At 30.1% G+C, this 19,382-nt stretch overlaps 2 protein-coding genes and 1 pseudogene across 3 annotated transcripts; all 3 read left to right on the top strand.

Annotated features, from left to right (window-relative positions):
* Positions 1-3,258: 3,258 nt before the first annotated feature.
* Positions 3,259-3,438, top strand: B0H65DRAFT_421181 (uncharacterized protein; the record flags this gene model as incomplete). Its single annotated transcript, XM_062824324.1, has 1 exon — positions 3,259-3,438. A coding segment is annotated over one exon (180 nt), but the record flags the coding sequence as incomplete, so codon positions are not given.
* A 744-nt stretch (positions 3,439-4,182) lies between these two features.
* B0H65DRAFT_t147 lies at positions 4,183-4,269 on the top strand (annotated as a pseudogene). Its single transcript has one exon. The product of its transcript is annotated as a tRNA-OTHER (tRNA).
* Positions 4,270-9,671: 5,402 nt separating this feature from the next.
* On the top strand, positions 9,672-9,827 carry B0H65DRAFT_421503 (uncharacterized protein; the record flags this gene model as incomplete). The annotated part of the gene is made up of 1 exon (XM_062824347.1): positions 9,672-9,827. A coding segment is annotated over one exon (156 nt), but the record flags the coding sequence as incomplete, so codon positions are not given.
* Positions 9,828-19,382: the final 9,555 nt, after the last annotated feature.

Below are 19,382 nucleotides of genomic sequence, written 5' to 3'. Positions count from 1 at the left end.
CGTAATATATTATTAACCCTCTTTTTAAATCCTTCTAAATGCTTTGCTTTCGTCTGCCTTAAGAGCCCTTGATTGTCTATACAGCCTTTTTCTTCTTTGTAACTCCTCTTTTCTTATCGCTATAGCTTCTATCCCTTAGGCCTAAAACGCCGCTAAACGCCAATAGCAATTCACTGTTTCAATCTCCGCCCTCGTCGCCGAATTCGCTACTGTTAAATCTGTAGCCCCGAAGCTAATCCTCCCACATCTTAACAAATTTATAGGGACTACCCCAAAGGTCGACGCTTAGATTTACAACGCCGAAACGAAGTTGTATACAAACGGCTACGCTATTAGTAATCTAGAGGGCTAATTTCATTACCTCTACTCTAGCCTTTCACCGTCTATTAAGATCGAGCTATTCCCGTTCGCTAAATAGCCCTCTAACCGTTCCTCTGACCGCCTTCTCCAGAAGATCTATTTTGCGTACGGCGACCCGAACGTAGATAAGCGTGCAAGTTAGGAATTTTTCGATACTTTCTAAGCTAATATAAAGGAGCTGATAACGAAATTCCTCCTTCGCTTCGAGAACGTTCTCTACAAAGCCGGCGCTTCTACGTAGCCAAACGACGCCAAAATTGCCATTCTAAAGAATAATATTAACTAAGAATGGAAGGATCGCTTTAAGGAGCGCCTAAAAGCCCTAGATACTTAGCTAAAACTACTAAAATCCTTTCGCCATCTTAATAGTAACAATTATCTTTCTAGGGCTATAAACGCTGGTAATCCTATATAGATTGGCGCCACGAGAACAATAAGAGTAAGGAAACGTAGTAGTCTATTAAGAGGCAACGGTACTAGGATTATTATACTTAAATAACGATAAAGGTAGAAGAAGGAGAACCGCTATATAGGCTGTAGTTCCTAAGTATACTAAGTAAAGGAGTATCCTTCGAATAAGGGTAAGGGCAAGGCCGTATAATTATAGGCTACCTACGTTGAATTGGTTAGGGACTTTAATAATAACGAGATTTATAATAACGAGTGGAAACTACTTAGGGGAGTGAGAATCGGCCTAGAAAGACTTTATTTAAGAGGAAAGGGTTAAAACCGTTGCTCCCCGGAATTTTTGAATAATAGCCTCTATTTATAACCGATATAGGATTATAATACGTTAAATATATAGTTGTAACTACCGTGAGAAGAAATTGTATAGTGTTGCTTTATAGGTATTAACGGTAGAAATTGTATTAAAATCATACTAAAGCCTCGTTACGGTTCCTATAAGAAGGAGGGTTATAAAAAGACTTTTACTTAATTAGGTAGTTTCGCTATAACGCCTTATCGGTAGGATAGTTAAGACGAAGGTTTATACGGATAGATGGGCTGGATTATATATAGTGATTTGGAAATGCGTATAGGGGAAGATTTATTCCCTCGCTCTAGCGGCCGCGTACGTGTATAATATAGGTATTGAGGTTAACAGTTCCCGGGGGCTTACTTTCAGGACGGGTGCGATATGCGTAGGCTCTTTGCGTTGGCCGTAGTGAGATTCTAGTTGTCTACGTCGTTTTATTTATTTGTAATCGTGTTATTTAGAGTATTTGGTTTAGGAGTATTTAACGTAGAGGATTATGGTACAGTTATAAACCGCTTATCGATTCCAGGGATTCTTTATATATAATAATTTTTATTATCTTTATTTTTATACATGCGGGGAGAGGGAGTAGGAGAGTAATATAAAAGGCTAGCGCCTAGGGATATGGTGCCCGGTTGTAGGCCTGGCTAAGCCTGTTCGGGCCGAGGTATGCTCCGTAGTTAGCTATTGCCAATTAGGCTACCTATTTATTTTAATATACAGTTATGTCTCTACAGACCTATTTAGGCCTGCAGACCTTTTCCTCTTTGTTAACAATCTTAAGCTCTGTTCCACCCCTACTACCGTGCATAACCTAGTAGACCCGTGACAAACGTATAATTTATATATATAATACTATTATATATCTTTCATCCCGCTAACTATATCCTATATTTTAACAAAATTTTCTTCGCTTAATTACCCTATACGGTCGTACTAAAATTTCATTCTTAAATTAATTAAACAAAAAACTAAAATTTATTAAATAATATTAATAATTTATAAAATAAAGAAAATACCGAAGGGGTTAGTTTGGATACTTATACCGGCTTTCATAATATGCTAGTAGTTTCTAAATAGAATTATATTTAAATTGTAGTTAAAAAATCAAATTATAGAAAATAAATTAATATTAAATTTTAGGGCAAAAAAGATTTTCTCAAATCGAATTATAGTAACTATACTATTAAAAACATATTTCTCTTCTACTTCGCTAATACCTAATATTAGGACCTTTACGCTACCAATACCGATGTTAGAACTATTATATAATTCGAAAATAATAAAATTACTTCGAATAATTATTATATATTAATTATATCCTAAATTAAGGAAATATAATATTTAAAACAAATGGAAGTCTTTCATTCCATCGTAAAATATATCGTTAAAAATAAATACAACAATCGGTTTCTATCTGATTATAAATTAGTAAAGAAAGGGTAGAAATTATTAAAAAAAAAAATTTTAAAACTTATTACCGCCGAAATTAATATTAAAAATAAATTTCTCTCCTTCTTTCTCTATTTGCGGGCATTATATTCTTTCTTTAATTTAGGGTAAAACTCCCAATATCCTTCCTTATTATAATACTTCTTATTATAATAAGTATATAATTTTTTGCGAAGGTCATTAACGAGCGAGGTTAACGTTACACTCCGCTTTCTCGCTAATATTATTACTATATTATAGTTACCCTTAGTACTAATACGTATAAACTCTCCCTCGGCTAAACGTAATATATTTTAGAAAGTAGGGAATTATTTATTATAAGTAGCCTAAAAGTTCGTTTTCAAAGTATTATACTATTTTTAATTAACCCTTTCCAACTTACAATAAAGCTCCTTAAAAAGAAGGGGGTCTACTTTAAAGTTAATTAAGTAAACGCCGTTTAAGAGGATTTAACTTTCTCTACCTCTACGTTTGAAGAAGGGACTAAACCGCTTACCCTCTTCTAGAGTAATCCAAAGTATGAGGAACTCTAGCGCTAAAATCTATAGATTTAAATATACGATAATACGTATAAAACGAATAATAAAGGCCTCGCTTTCTTTTAAATTATTAGTATAATTGGTACTAAATATACTTTTAACTACGGTTTTAGCCTTATCAATAACGAGAGATAGGAGGAATTTAATTAATTAATAGACCGAATTAATAATTATCGTGAAACTATCAACGCTTCCAAACCGATAATAACTAATATAAACTACAACATAACAGTAAGGGTAGCCATTAAACGAATTTATCTAGAAGCGCGTTCTCAACTATATATCTTTTATATCAATAAAAATATAGTATTAAACATCAAGCGCAAATAGGATAAGAAGGTCGCCGCCTAGGTTAACTATATTTATACTACTAGAAATAAGGTACAATTCTAGCAAGAAATATTAGTATTAATACAACGGGCAGCCCAGCCAACCTAACCCAATAATACAACGAATCTAGAGGAATTCGATAAGGAAGATTAATACGTAATTACTCGTATAAATCAATTAATAGATAATATAAATTAATTACCTCTATTGCCTAATACCGTAGAGTATTTAAGGATTGGACTTTACAATTTCTAGAAATATACGTACTATGCGTATACTATTAAGGACTTCAATACTGCTTAGGAGAGGCTTAAGAGCTTTTTCTCGTAGTAAACGGCAAGTATTACGTATTTAAATAAAACGTACATCTATATTAAAGAGGAGTGGGCTACCTATTATATTAACGAGAGGCTTAATTTTGGCCATCGTACTACATCGCCAATTGAATTAGCTAACCGTAATTTGAAAAGCTTTATTATTAGTAGTAAGCTATATTTCCCCCCATACATTTTATAGTATATTAATTATCCTTCTATATATAGGTAATGGTTTAATTATTATAATTATTATATAGAATTTTAGCCTCCTTCGTATAATAAAGCGCGGAATCGATAAATACGTAGATAAAGAGTTAAGATTTACCTAGTATAAGTACTTTAATATATAGTAATTAGGGGAGGTTTTTAACTAGGTATACTAGAGGGCGCTTAAATTAGTTATTAAACAATACTATATTACTTTAGGGGAGGGATAGCTCAGTTGGGAAGATCTGAATTTGGTTTACCTTCGGTTTTATCCGAAAGGTCGTAGGTTCGAATCCCGCTCCCTTCTCTTTTATCCGATTTTTCGGATGAAATTTGTTCCCTACTTTCTTCCTTAAATAAACGTTAAAAATATAGAGGGCCCGCTCTAGTCTAAAACTGTGGCAATACGTAATTGGGTATATATAAAATTTATCCTTATTTGAAGAAATGGCTTCTCTTTCCGCTCTAATTAATAGGGTTTTGGAATTGGAACCCTACTTCTAAAATCTATTCCGGAGCTATAGTATTAATTCGGTATTAAAATACAAAACCCGTACGGCGACTACGATAATTAGTTAATTACGTTATCTCTTACTAATCCCGGCCTATATAAGCGTATATATATAAGCAACCGATAGAGCTTAATCAGCGAAGAATTCTAACGAATAAGACCCTTCCCTTCTACCCTTATATTTTAAAAATAGGATAAAGAATTACCTGACGAAAACGCGGCATCGAAGCGCCGGGTAGGAGGGGCGGGGTTTTAGAATTAATTAATTAAAAGTAATGAAGTTTATTGGGACGAAAAATAACGATAAGAAAAGATAATAAATAATAAAGTAACCAAAATCTCCTCTGAGCGTAACGTAGTAAGGCGGCGTATTAGGCGTGGGAGCTAGGATTAGGGTTAGAAATAGGGTAGTTAGGGGTTTTTATCCGTTATACGGTTTTTCCTCTAAATTAAGAAAGGAAGTAGTACCGCATACCCATTGGATAAAACTATAGTATAGTTTAGCGTAATAAGACAAGATATATATATTACTTTAGGTATTATCCCTACGGCCTAGAAGCCAGTTCCTGATAAGCTAAAGCTATATACGGGCAAATTTATTAAGCGATTTAGTTTACTATATTCGTATTCCTTATTCCCTAGCCTTCTTACCCGGCTTTAATTATTAAAACTAACGAAATAGGACTTTTACCCCTACTAGTAGCTTAAAAGGAGTCTAACTAACGAAGATAAGTACCTTAAATATTATAACTTTAACCGTATAGAGAATCTACGTAGCCGCCCTCGAAATACAAGACCTTTTACATACGACCATTACACTCTTCAATTAAAAACGCTAATTAATATTTAAATTCCCTTGCCCCGACCGACCGTACTAATTAATACTCAAATTCCTCTACCTTCTACGGCGCTAATTCAATTCCAAATAGCGGTTTTATAAGGTCCCCGGGGATAGGGACGGCTACGCTTCTAGCCTACCCGCGGCCGATAGCCTAAGGTAAGCCGCAACCCTATAGTTTCGATATAAGTAGCGCTATTAATCTAGTGAAACGTATTTATATAGGAGGGCGTTAATTTAAAGGTAGAGGATAAAGTAGACTACTAGCCGCCTCTTCCGTTATAGAAAGAACGAAGTCGCCCGCGAAGCTTTATATAGACTATACAAAGAGGAGGTAATACCGTAAGAGGAGGAGGTAGAGGGGGGAGAGGAGGTAATATAATACGGGGTAGAGGAGAAAGTACTACTAGTACTATAAGAGAAGGAAGTACGCAAGCTAGTATTCTAACTAATATATAGAGTAGCTGGCGCAGCGTACGTATCGTTGGTACGCAAGCCTAATAAATGCGCTAGGAGGCTCTAGGAAGCTCTAGTATCCAGATTTATGATAAAAATTAGATAGATTAATAATGTATAGATTAATATAGATTGAGTGCGATTAATTAATTGAGTACGATTAATTGATTTGAGTATAATATGCGACCGGGCTACTAAATGCCTTATAATACGCTATAAGACTACTTTATAAAATGACTAATATAGGTATATATCGTAGTGTAAATTTGGGTGGGGTACTATAGTCTGAAGTTATATTATAAAATATTATAATGCCTAGATTTTGCGGGGAATTTGGGCGAAATTTATAAAAGAATATATTGAATATTAGGGAGAATACGAGGGTTAGGGAAAAAAAGTGGGTTATGGTACAGATAGAGAAATATAGCGGTACAGATAGAGTTTCTTTATAATTTATACAATAAATATAGTTTTAATTATTAATCCCCCTAGCTCTCCCTTTAGCTCTCTTCCGCCGTTTAGATAGTATTTTTAAAATAATGACGAAGAGTTTTAATTATAATAATATAGGAATTATAGAAAAGAATTTTTATTATATAAATTTATTTTAAACGGTTCTAAAATAAATTAGTTTAATAATATCGTAAATATTATAATATTTAAATTTAATATTAACGGAATTTATCCTTAATAATTAATTATATTCGTAACCGATTTACTATTATAGAAGCGGCTTCCAACGTACCGGGTATACTTATTATACCGGTACCCGTTCTAGAGCCTATTTAGGAAATTCTTATAGCGCTTATAATATACCGTCTATAATTTTTAGCCCCTAATAATACTTTACTTTAACGGCTTATATAGAATACTATTATTAATAATTAACTACGTACGTTAATTCTACGTATATTAGCTTTATATATATTAACTTTATATATACTAAATCCTTCCTTTCTATGACAAAGTATAAATTTATAAAATTCGCCCTCTATTATAGAAGCCCGACGAACTTGTAAAATAATCCGTAGGGATTATCGACGCTACCATTTCAATAATAAGGACGTTTTTTTATACCCTCTCTTCGGATATTATATAACCTACTAGGTTTTCTATTATCCCTTAATATATTAATATTAACCCTGGCTAATATTAAAATAGTTAGTTTTAAAGTAAATATTAAAGACAGCTATTATAATAACCAAGGTCCGGCTTACTTTAATTACTATAATTATAATATTGCCTATTTAAAGGACGTCCAATATTAAAGCCCAACCTTTATAAACTTTTATATTTATTACGTAAATCCGGCTTTTAAACTAAATAAGAACTCTAATATATTAATCCCGTTGATAATTCCCTAAACCCAGGTTCGGTTATATATAATCGACTACCCTAATATTTTATATTTAAATTAATAATCGCTATAAAATAAATCTTTTATTATTAATATAAAAATAAATAACAATGTAGTGAATTGATTAATAGCTGTAATAATAAAATAATTCAATATCTAAAATACTTTTAGGACGATTAATATAAATACGAAGACGACGAAGACGATAACCATTAAAGTAATACCAATTTTACTAGTATTAGTAGTAACCTCTTACTATTAAATATCCTATTATTATTCTCCCTTTCTTTATTCTAAATATTAACGCTATTACGTCTTCGGGGCCTTACTTTAAGTATACCGGCGCCCCCTAAGCCCCCTCGGCCTCTAATACCACCTACCCTTAGAGTTATAGTTATGTTTAATTTTAATATAACTTAATCGGAATTCGTTATCCCTTAACCCGAATTAGAAGATCTCCTTAATTAGGAGTATATACTTCTTTTTAACTCCCCTTTCTAACCTTGGGAATAACGTCCCCCCTTTATAATTAATTATAACCCCAACCTCTAATAAAAGGTAATTAAACCGGTTAACGAGAGTTATATAAGTAAATTTAATAATATAATATTTACTATCGAATACGAGGATTACGATCTATATAAAAAAAGATAGCTAAATCTACGGGTTATATATAGTATATATAAATATTATATTAATAAGCGTAAAAAGGACAGACCCGGGGATATCTTTTATTATTCTATTAAAAACTTTATAAATTTCGGCGATATGAATCCCGGTTTCCTAATATTTATATATATCGAGGAATAAATAACTGCCCGGGTTTATATTTATATTAATATTTATTTAATATAGGTAGTTCAATATTATTATTATAGCTATATTATTAACTTTCTTCGAAATATTAGTATAATACATAATCGTCTACCCCTTCTACCCGAAGAATTAAATATTATTATACTTCGCCCCTAGAATATAAGTAACTAAGAATAATTACGATAGTAATTTCGTCGAAACTATTTTATTAATAAACGTAATATATAAATTTAATTAAATTATTTGCAGGCGAATTACCCTAGTTATTAGGATATTATTATTAACCCTACCTGCCTTTCTTAACTTCCGGAGAACGGCAATATCTTCGACCAACTAAATACTTAAAAGGTTAAAGAAAATATTAATATTAATAAGGACGATAATGTTAATAATATTAAAAATAAGAAAGTTACCACTATATTAAACCTTATAACCAACTAGGCCTAATTTAACCAATTTATAGACTAGTTAAATAATTAGAAGCGAATATAACAACCTAAATAACCCCCTCTTTAATATATTAATTTCGGCCCCGTCTATAATCCAAACCCAATTTTAAATATTATTCTAAATACTCCGGCTAATCCTCTAACTCCCGCACCTCTTCTAACTCCCGCCGACATAGCATTTAATCCGGATTTTCTACCCTCTAGTCCTGATCTACCCTCTAATCCCGGTCTCCTATCCAACCTAACAACCCCCGAGCCCAAACTAATACAATTAGACCGTAATAAATAGGGCTACTATAATTATATAAAAATCCCCCCCTTTACCCGGCCTACCCTCCTAAACGAATTTAACTAATTATAATTATTATTCTTATAAGTATTCCCTACCTTATACTCCTAAAGAAAAATAAATTTTATAGCCTAATAATTATATTAAGTATTATATATAGAATATATTAAATATATTATAAAATAGAAGGATAACTACTTTACTCGCTATACCTAATTTTAATTTATCGCTTTTAATACCCTAATATGGAACTAAATTAATTAAAAGAATTCTTTCTATATCCATCGTAATCTAAAACAAGGTACTATCCGCTTATAAGAATTTAAGGCCGCGTTTGAAGGCAATATAAATTAGGCCGAGTATATCCTAAAATCCATTGTAAAATATATAAACACTCTATATAATATTAGGCCCAATTAAAGAATTAAAAAATAAACTCTCGAAATATATATTTATAAATTCAGTATATTATCTCTTTTCCTTACCTTTATGTCAATTAATTTATATTAGAAATTATTAGCTACATTTATACCCTAGTATAATAAATAATTTAATAATAGCAAACGCGAACGTAGGAGGATTATATAAAACTTTTATTAAAATAATCCAATAATTGGTATATAGTATTTCTAAAAGAAATATAGAATATTCCGTAATAAGGTTCTTATCCTAAAATTCCGTATTATCGACTATTAGGACCCGTATAAATAGTAAACTCGTAGTTGCCCTTATAATTATAGCCTATATTAATATAAAGGCGTATTTATATATTAATTTAAAATACTAGAAAGTAAGGACGCTTTTATTATTTTTTAAAGAATCTATATTACGGCTATAAATCCTAAACTTTATAGACAGCCCCCGGCTAGTATAGCCGAAGGTAATATATTTACTGTACGTATAGGTGAATATAAGTAACCTACCTTCGCTATACTATCCCGTATAAATAATTATATATAGTAGTATTAATATAATCCTATATATTATTTATAACGCTATAAACTTCCAAACGGTTTAATAACCGAAGAACCTATATACTACTTTAACTTTCCGCGCAATATATATAACCGTCTATATATTACCCGTAGGCTCAACCCCTTTTACAATATATTCGATACTATATATAATAATACTAATATTAATAATTAGAACCCTACTATTTCGCTAGGTTAGTTAATTAATACGGACGTATCGCCTTATATTAATATTTAAGCCGTACTTTATTATATTACCAAATATTATTCTAAAGCCGAAATTAAATTACTATCTTATTAATAATTAACGGCTTAAACTCTTCCTCGCATTTCTAATACTAAATTCTTAATATTTTTCGTTACTAAATTAATAAATAAATTAATTACTAAACGTAATTAATCTATCTAAGAGGTCTATTATTATTTTTTTAATCTTCCTCTATACGAAGGTATACGTATAGTATGATTTATAGACTATTATCCCTAAGAAAATTAAAACCGCTTTAGTATAAGTATTAATAATAACATTTATAACTACTTTACCTAATATAATACATATTTGTAATATAATCTCTAATTCGCCGAATTAACGTACTTCCAATTCTATATTTATACGAACTAATCTATTAAATTATGACGTTTCTATAGGAAACCCCGGATTCTTAAATATATACCCCAATATAAGAGGGATATAACTATAGACAATTATTAAAACTTTTACCGTATTAAAATAACCTTCTATTACTCCTACAATATAAATAATAACTTGAAATTAATCGATAGGGTAGAATATACTTCGTAGTTTAAAGTATATAACCGGTATCGAGAAATATATAATTATAATAACGACTATTATAACGAGGCCTTTAAACCAGCGCCCAAAGACAATATTAAAGTTACTCTACCAAAAGAAGATATATAGTAAGATAATTAAATACGTATAGCTCTTGAAGCCCCGGGTCGGCCTATAAATACTAATAAAAATATTAATATATTTAGCCGTCGCACTGTTAATTTCGAATACAATTAAAAAGCCTATTATAAATTATATAACGGTCCTATAATAAATACTTAGGATTTCTAGAAGCTTATAAAAATTAATAATCCTAGTATATTCGAAGCGGAGGAAATAACGAATATTATTATAGATAATTTCAACTCCAAATAATAGTTCGTCTACAATATATTTATAAATTATTATTAAACGGTTTTTTATAATAATAACCCCCAACCTCTTAAAATACACTTTAATAATAAAAATAGTATTAACAAATCATATATTATTCGCCGACTTTCTACCTAGCTTAACGAGCTAATTATTACTTTCAATAAACCTTCTATTATTATATATATTATTCCTACTAATATAGCGGCTAATAATATTAATAATTTTTTATTATATTCGCTTCTTTATTTTTTATTATTAAAAACGGTATAGCCTTGCTAAATTTATCCTCTAATAACCTCGTATCTTTATAATTATAACTTTGTTATTTATAGTACTTTATTATCGACGAGAAGTCTATAATTAGGCTCGAAATAATATACTATATAAATAAACGCCTCTAATAGGGTTTTCCGGACTATAATAATAAATTCTTTAACGGCCAAAATATTCTTCTAATCGGAAATTTCTACTAATTACCTCCTATTATAGAAAAGGCTCTTATTGATACAAAGCCCGACAATTAATTTATCCCGGAAAAGATATTTAGAAGGTTAGTATACCGGTCTTTCAATCGTACTATCGAACTATAATAAATTATCTAATAGGGTAGTAATGAATAAGCGGTAGTCAAAAACGTACTTAAGGGTTTACAATATATTCGGCCAATAAGGGAATATTAGAATCTCCTATTTATATAAGTAAAGACGAAGCTATTAGAAGAAGGATAGGATTTTAACTATTTCGAGGATATTTTACGTATATACCTAACTAACGATAAAGTAAAGGAGTATAATTTTAATTATTTAGAAAGATTCGGGGTACCGTATATACAAATATATATTAACTATATTAATAATAGAACCAATAAGGTAGAATCTAATAGCGTAAGTAATCTTTATAAATAGTTCCCCTTAATTATTAGTACTAAAATTATACTTATAGAGAATGTATAAATCGAAAAAGCCTTAATCAATAATACTATTAATACTATTTACGATATTATATAATGGTAGGGTATTGAACTTTAAGAAGTCCCGCCTTATATACTATTAATATATTTCCTTAGCTATAGTAGCCCCGCCTATTTTAAATATAAGGGTCTTAATACTAAAATCGTACTTATTTTCTGCTCTGTTCGAAAGTATATAAAAGGATTTACTTTTTATGCTAAAAAGCAATCCCTAATTACCATTGCTTATATTTTTATAATATATAAATCGTAAAGTACAATTATAAATATCGCTATCCTTAATATATTTAAGGACGACTTTATACTTAGCTTAACGTATATAGTTATTTCGAAGGTAAAAAAGTTATAGGGCATTATATTCGATTATCCTTTTAATATTAACACTATACGTACGAAGAGTAATAAGGCCCAATCTAAGCGCTATATTAATATTATTCGAAGGCGGCCTCAACGGATATTGCCTCCTGCTCCTACTCTTACTCCTACTCTGGCAGCGGCAATATAATTCTATTATCGGATTTAGGCACTTCAGTTCTATCTAACCAACTTCGCTCGTATATAGCTAATACTTATTCCTATATAGACGTCGGCCTATTTCTATTTCCTATTTACTTATATACTATAAATAACGGCCTTTCATTCTTTTATATTAGCTAATCTATATACTATAATTTTTAAATTAAATCCTATTCCCAAACAAATTTTAAGCGCTCCTAATACTAATACGCGCTCAACCTATTAGAGTAGCCAAAGGTACAACGGAAACCCCATCACTACTACTGATACCGCTTAAAACCCCGAGCCCTAAACGTCGGAAAGTTACCTTAATTATTAAACGCCTAAATTAAGAGCCGAGAGTAGAGCAATTAGAAAAGAACCCAGCGGAGCAACCTAAAAATAACGCCGAAAAAAAGGCGATTACGGCCTATCGAAGCTAGACTTTAATAAGTGTTAGCCCAATTACGCTAACAGCGGTAAGATAACCGACGGCCTAAATATAATTTACATTATAAAGAGCGCGCCAATTTACTACCTTTACGTAGAGATAGTCGGTTTGTATCTATATAGTCGGTTTATTAATTTATATACTTGACCGCGAATAATAATAATAGCTTTATTACCGAGCCTAATTTTATAATTAGTTCTTAAGGAACTATTATCGTCGGGATTAACTTCGGAATAGCCTTTTCCAGTATTACTTTTATTTAGTTCAACTAATTTAATAAAATCGAAATTATAACTAGTTAGAACGCGGATTTAAATAATAATATAAACGAATATACTATTAATTTATTTAACCTTACTACCGATAATACTAATTCTTCGGCTTTTATTACTAATGGTATTATTTCGTTTAATTATATTATTAATACCGCTAATTCGGCTATTTATTACCGATATCGCTAACTATCTTCACCGTTTCTATCTCTTCCTATAATAGAAATTATAACCAACGCTCTAAATTTCAATATACTAACCGACTTGCAATAATATCTCCAAATTCAATTTACTATTCGGCTCGTTTAACGAAAAGGCCAACAATATCTCCAAATTCAATTTACTATTCGGCTCGTTTAATGAAAAGGCCAACTATATTACTTATATATATTCCCCTTTAATAATAAAAAAAGCACTATCTAAACCCTCTATTACTTCTTCTTTAATAAAATTCTCGAACGTATTTACTACCGCTATATATATATAATATTTACGCGGTCCGCTAAATTATAAAATAATTATAATTGCCTTATTACCGAACCTAATTAATAATTACCGAACCCCTAAAAAAGTTTAATACCCTTAAAGCGCCGGAAATAATACTTAAACTAAGGGAGCCGGAAGATATTACCCCAAAAGTTTTAGAATAAGGGTTATGATATATTAATTTATTTATTAAGTCAATTCGGACTATAATCGTTAAAATATAGCCGTAAGAATACTCCTTAGAATAAATAAATATTTCCTTAAATAAAAGACGTAAGTATATTACAAAGCTAATATAAATAATAACGCTATAGAGACTTTATTCGTAGGGTACCTTACGCCCGGCGAAGTAGTATTTATGAATATAGTTCAAATAAAGGATAAATCCGCCGAATACCGGGCGATAATAAAGGACTTCTTCAAATAAAAAACGCGGGCGTATTATAAGGTTAACGTATATAATAATACTATAGAGGCTTTATTTACGGGATACTTTACACCTAGGAATGTCACTTACAATTGGAAGTATATCGTCGATAAAATTATTTATAATAATAACTAACCGGCTTCTATTTTCTCTACGGGTATAGTTTAAATACCGTTAATTATTTTTACCGTTTATTTACTATAGGAAATATTACTTTAGAACTTTTATTTCTCGCTTTAATTAGAGCTTCCCTAAGCCAAATTCTATCCCAACGTATATTTAATTTCCCCTTTAATTAATTATAATAATAATAATCATATAGATTACGTATAAGTAGAAAGGGTATATTAATTTCTTCCTTGTAAAAGGGGGAGTTCCCTCCCAATATATATTTAATTTCCCTTTTAATTAATAATAATAATAATATAAATTACGTATTGCTAGACCTCCTTAACGAGTGGAAAGGGAGTATTAATTTCCTTTGTAAGAGGGGGAGTATTAATTTCTTCTTCGTAAGAGGGGGCCAGAGGCGAGAAAATAGATTAATAAGTAGAAAGGACGTATTAATTTCCCGAGGGGGGTAATATACTAAAGTATATTAAAGTTACCCTTAACTAAATGTCGATAGAAAATATCGAACGGAAGAAGAAGAAGGAAAGGAGGCTTTAATTAGTGTATATATAAGGTTTAACTTGGGGTGGGATATTTAGGTTACTCGATTATCTATAGACGATTCGGCGATATATAATCGGTTTGGCGGGCTATATATTTTAATAAGTAGTTTATAAATTTATTGTTTAATGTTTATTATCATAATTATTTAATAAATACCGTTTAAGTAATTGCCTACTTTAATAATTACTTACCTTCATATTTTATAGCCCGTACCCATACCTTCGCTAGCGATACGTTTTACTTATTATTCAAAATTATTCTAACCTTCTCCCTTCCCTTCTTCTTCTTCCTTTTTCCTTAAATTAACCTATTTAATACTACGTAAATTATAATTAATTATATAATTAATCTATTTAACCAACCCGTCTATTTAATAATTATTACCTCTATATAAATATAATATTTTCTAAACCTTTCATTCCGCCTACTAACTTTATTCCTAATTCTAATTAGCCGCTTATCTCCGTCCCCGCTACCCCTAAAGGCCGCCGCCCTAATACGCCTATTATTCTAGTTATTGTAGCCATTCCTATTACTCTTCATAGTAATCGTAAAATTTAATTACCCGTCCCTCCGCCTAGCGTCTACTTCCCTTCGTATATTAAAAAAAACGTTGAAATTACTATTATTACCCCCTTAGTAAAGAAGAAGAACATTATATATTTATACAATATTTAATAACATATTATTTAATTTAATATATTAATTATAATATTTAGAATTCCGGCGACGCTAATAATAACGTTGGCGACGTCGCCCTCCTTAATAATGCCCCCAACGAGGATATTAAGGAAGATAACGACAATAATAATAATAATAATAATAATAATAATAATAATAATAATAAGCTATATAGTATACTGTATATTAGTTTGTATCTCTATTATATAAAAAATAGATACTATTATATTAAGAGTAAGAAGGGTAAAAGTAAAAAATACTTTGATTATACTAAGGATAAAGTCCTTTATTTTACCGGTCGCCCCAAAATATATATCGTCTACTTTACTCTATAAAGCTTAATATAAATCTCTAATAGCGAAATCCCCGCCGACAATATTATTCGTAAATAGTATAACGATATATATAATACTATTTACCCTATAATTCGTATAGAGAAGTAAAGAATTATCTCTAAATAAATATTTTATTTATTTTTACCTCTATATATTAAACATTATCTTTTATCTATATTTACCTTTATATATTAAATATTCTTTAATATTACTATTTTTGTAAAGGCTCCCTTAATTTCGCATATAGTAAGGAGACCCCTATAATCCCGCGGGTCCACAATAATATTGTACGTTGTTTTACTTCCCCGGTCTATAGCCGCCCTGTTATTCCGGATTTTAGTAATTCTATTACCGTTACTTTAGCCCGCCCTCCCTAGACCTTTACCGGTTATTCCGGTTACCCCGTCCCCCCGGCCCTTCCTATTCTTACCCCTATTTCTATAAATTACCCCGTCCCCCTGGCCCTCCCTATTTTTACCCCTATCGGTTACCCTAATTACTACGTTGTCGATAACCGTTTTCTTAAAATAGAAGCGAGGATTAAGGAGTTAGAGAAGGAGAAGAATAAGAAGAAGAAAGAAAAGAAGAAGAAGAATAATTTAAATAAGGCTATTAATTGTACCCTTAGTAAATATACCTTCGGTAAGAAGGGCAGCGTTAGGCCTAATACTTTTATTTTCGACTATAACCCTAATAGTAATACTAAGTAGGGTTAATAATAATAATAAGGATAATAATAATAATAAGGATAAGGATAAAAATAACGAAGATAATAAAAATATTAATAATACCCAGTATTATCGTACTTTACCTTCGGGCTACAATACCAACTTTACTATCTTTACTCTATATATACTATATTCTATATCTACTACTATAAAATACTTTATTCTATACTATAAAATACTTTATCTTAATTAATCCTGTCTTTAATATTGTTACTTTTAATACCACTTTTAATACTGACACTTTCAACATTACTACCTTCAGCACCTTATTATTACTTTCAATACCGCCTTCAACACCACCTTCAACACCGTCTTCAGTATCATTACTTTCAGCACTAAAACCTTCAAACTTTCAATACTACCTTTACATCATTACTTTCAACACTAACACTTTCAAACTTTCAACACCAACACTTTCAATATTACCACCTTTAACATCACCACTTTTAACACCACCTTCAACATTACCACCTTCAATATTATTACTTTTAATACTAATACTTTCAATATTACTACCTTTAATACCGTCTTTAGCATTATTACTTTTAACACTAACACTTTCAATATTACTACCTTTAACATTACTACTTTTAACACTACTTTCAACATTACCACCTTTAATATTATTACTTTCAACACTAATACTTTCAATATTACTACCTTCAACACCGTCTTCAGCATCATTACTTTCAATACTAACACTTTCAATATTACCACTTTCAACATCACTACTTTTAATACCACCTTTAATATCACCACCTTTAATATTATTATATTCAATACTAATACTTTCAATATTACTACCTTTAAGCTTTCAATATCACCTTTAATATTATTACTTTCAATACTATATCTAATACTATTACCTTTATTATTATTATTATTATTATTATTATACTGCTATATTAACGTTAAGCTCAGCTATATAAATTCACCTCCTATAAATTTTATTACTAATCTTAGGTAACGACTAATTATAATAATTCTATAATTTAAGTAGTGGTAAATTATACTCTTACCTATAGGATTAGTCCGGATTAACTTCTATTTTTAGAAAACTTCGATTCCGTTAGCCCGACCCTCGATTCTTTAGACCGACTTCGATTCCCTAAATCCGGATTCTAATAAATAAACAAAAAAAGAATTCATATACTAGTTCGAATACCCTCTTAATAAATAAAATAATTTTAATATAAATTGTAACCCCGACTGTAAAATAATATTAATTATAGCTATTATATATTAACCGCGGAGGTAACCGAATTAGGAAGACTATTTAGGGAGAACCTACTTATAAAAGTCCTATAGTATAATAAGGTAAAGAAATTAAAGTATAAGTAACTTTCAGACTATCCCTCGGAGTAAATTTAAAAGACTCGTTCTCTAAAAATTTAGGGTAGGGTTCGCGCTATAAGTCCTAAGTTCTTTTTTACTAAATTTTTATCCAAATTTCACTTTTTATTTAATCTTAATTAGGATTCAACTTAACGTTTATAGTAGACAGCTAAATGTCCGTGTTTATAATTGAAATATAATTTAAAATTAAGGTAGACCGCCAAAATTTGAGTATTATAATTGAAATTTAACTTAGCGTTTATAATAGACCGCCAAGTCTTCGTTTTTATAAAATTAAAATTCAACTTGGCGTTTATAGTAGACCGCCAAGTCTTCGTTTTTATAATTGAGATATAACTTAGAGTTAAGGTAGACCGCCAAAATTTGAGTATTATAATTAAGATTTAACTTGGCGTTTATAGTAGACTGCCAAAATTTGAGTTTTATATGATTGAGATACTACCCTAGACCTATATAACAGCTACGCTTTAGTCCAATTCTGCCGGCGCCCTAGAAGACGATGTTAAGATTCAAGTACTGAGTAATAAGGATATTTTCAGTACCGAAGTTAGAACTTTAAATATTAATAATTTTTTAGATTAAATGTAATTTTTATTCTAATTTAGAATATTTTATTTTTGTAATAATAATAATACTTTTATTTACTTAGTATATTAAATAAATAATTTTGTTGATTTTATTAATTTAAATAATATAGTTCTATATATTAGAATTAATAACGAAGATTGTGAGGATATTATCGAAGCTATTATCAACTAATTCGATAGGGCTTCGATTCTAGATGAATTTAGAAAAGACGATACTTTTACAGGAAGCGGACTTAGTAGTACGATATTGGTAGCCCTATGTATCGTTCCCGTTATTACGGGTCCTTCCGTTACTTTTAATTAGATTTTTTTTTACTGATAATAATGTTAATACTAATTTAAAATTAGACAGAAAGGAGTTTTATAAGGCTTGATATCGTTTCTAGTAGTTTATAATCGACGTTATAAGTGTTTATAATATTATCGAAATTTATTTTATTACAAAAATTTCTTTTTATTATTTCTTTAAAAGCTTAGAAAAATAAATAATGTCGGTATATTAGAATTATTCTTATAATTTTCGGTAAGTCCGCCGAAAACCTATTAGAGGGGGAGATAATTATTATTGGTTTTTTTACTAAAATTAAAGCGGAATTCTTAAATAAAGGGATTGGCGCCTTATAGAGAATTTAATAGGAGTAGGATAATTTGAGATTAGTTGATTTCAATAATATTCGAACATTTAGTTAAAATATTTCTTCCCTATAGGAAGAATATAATATTATTAGTTAGGAATATTAATTCCCCGAAAACTAATTAAATTTTTTTATTTCTTAAAAATATATTAAAGGTTTTCAAATTGTCTAGTTGTAAAATAAAACTCTAGAAATTAATTACGCAAATCCTCTACGATATTACAATTCTATATTGTAGGGTAATAAAAGTACTAAGTAATATAGGTCTTATATTCAATTTTAAACGCTACGTATATTTGTACATTCTAATTAGGGGGATAGTTGTAATTCTTATACCTATTTCGGACTTCGAAAGTCTACCTCTTATCGTTAGTTGCCAATGCCCTAGCGAGCTCTTTCTAAGGGTAACCTCTTTTAGCGGTTAACGTTAATCGATTATATGTATTTAATTTGCAGACTAGACT

Source organism: Neurospora tetraspora (assembly GCF_033439725.1).
Source record: "Neurospora tetraspora strain CBS 560.94 chromosome Unknown B0H65scaffold_2, whole genome shotgun sequence".
Lineage (NCBI taxonomy): Eukaryota > Fungi > Ascomycota > Sordariomycetes > Sordariales > Sordariaceae > Neurospora > Neurospora tetraspora.
The sequence above is the reverse complement of the archived record's forward strand: the minus strand, read 5'-3'. Positions and strand labels throughout refer to the sequence as shown.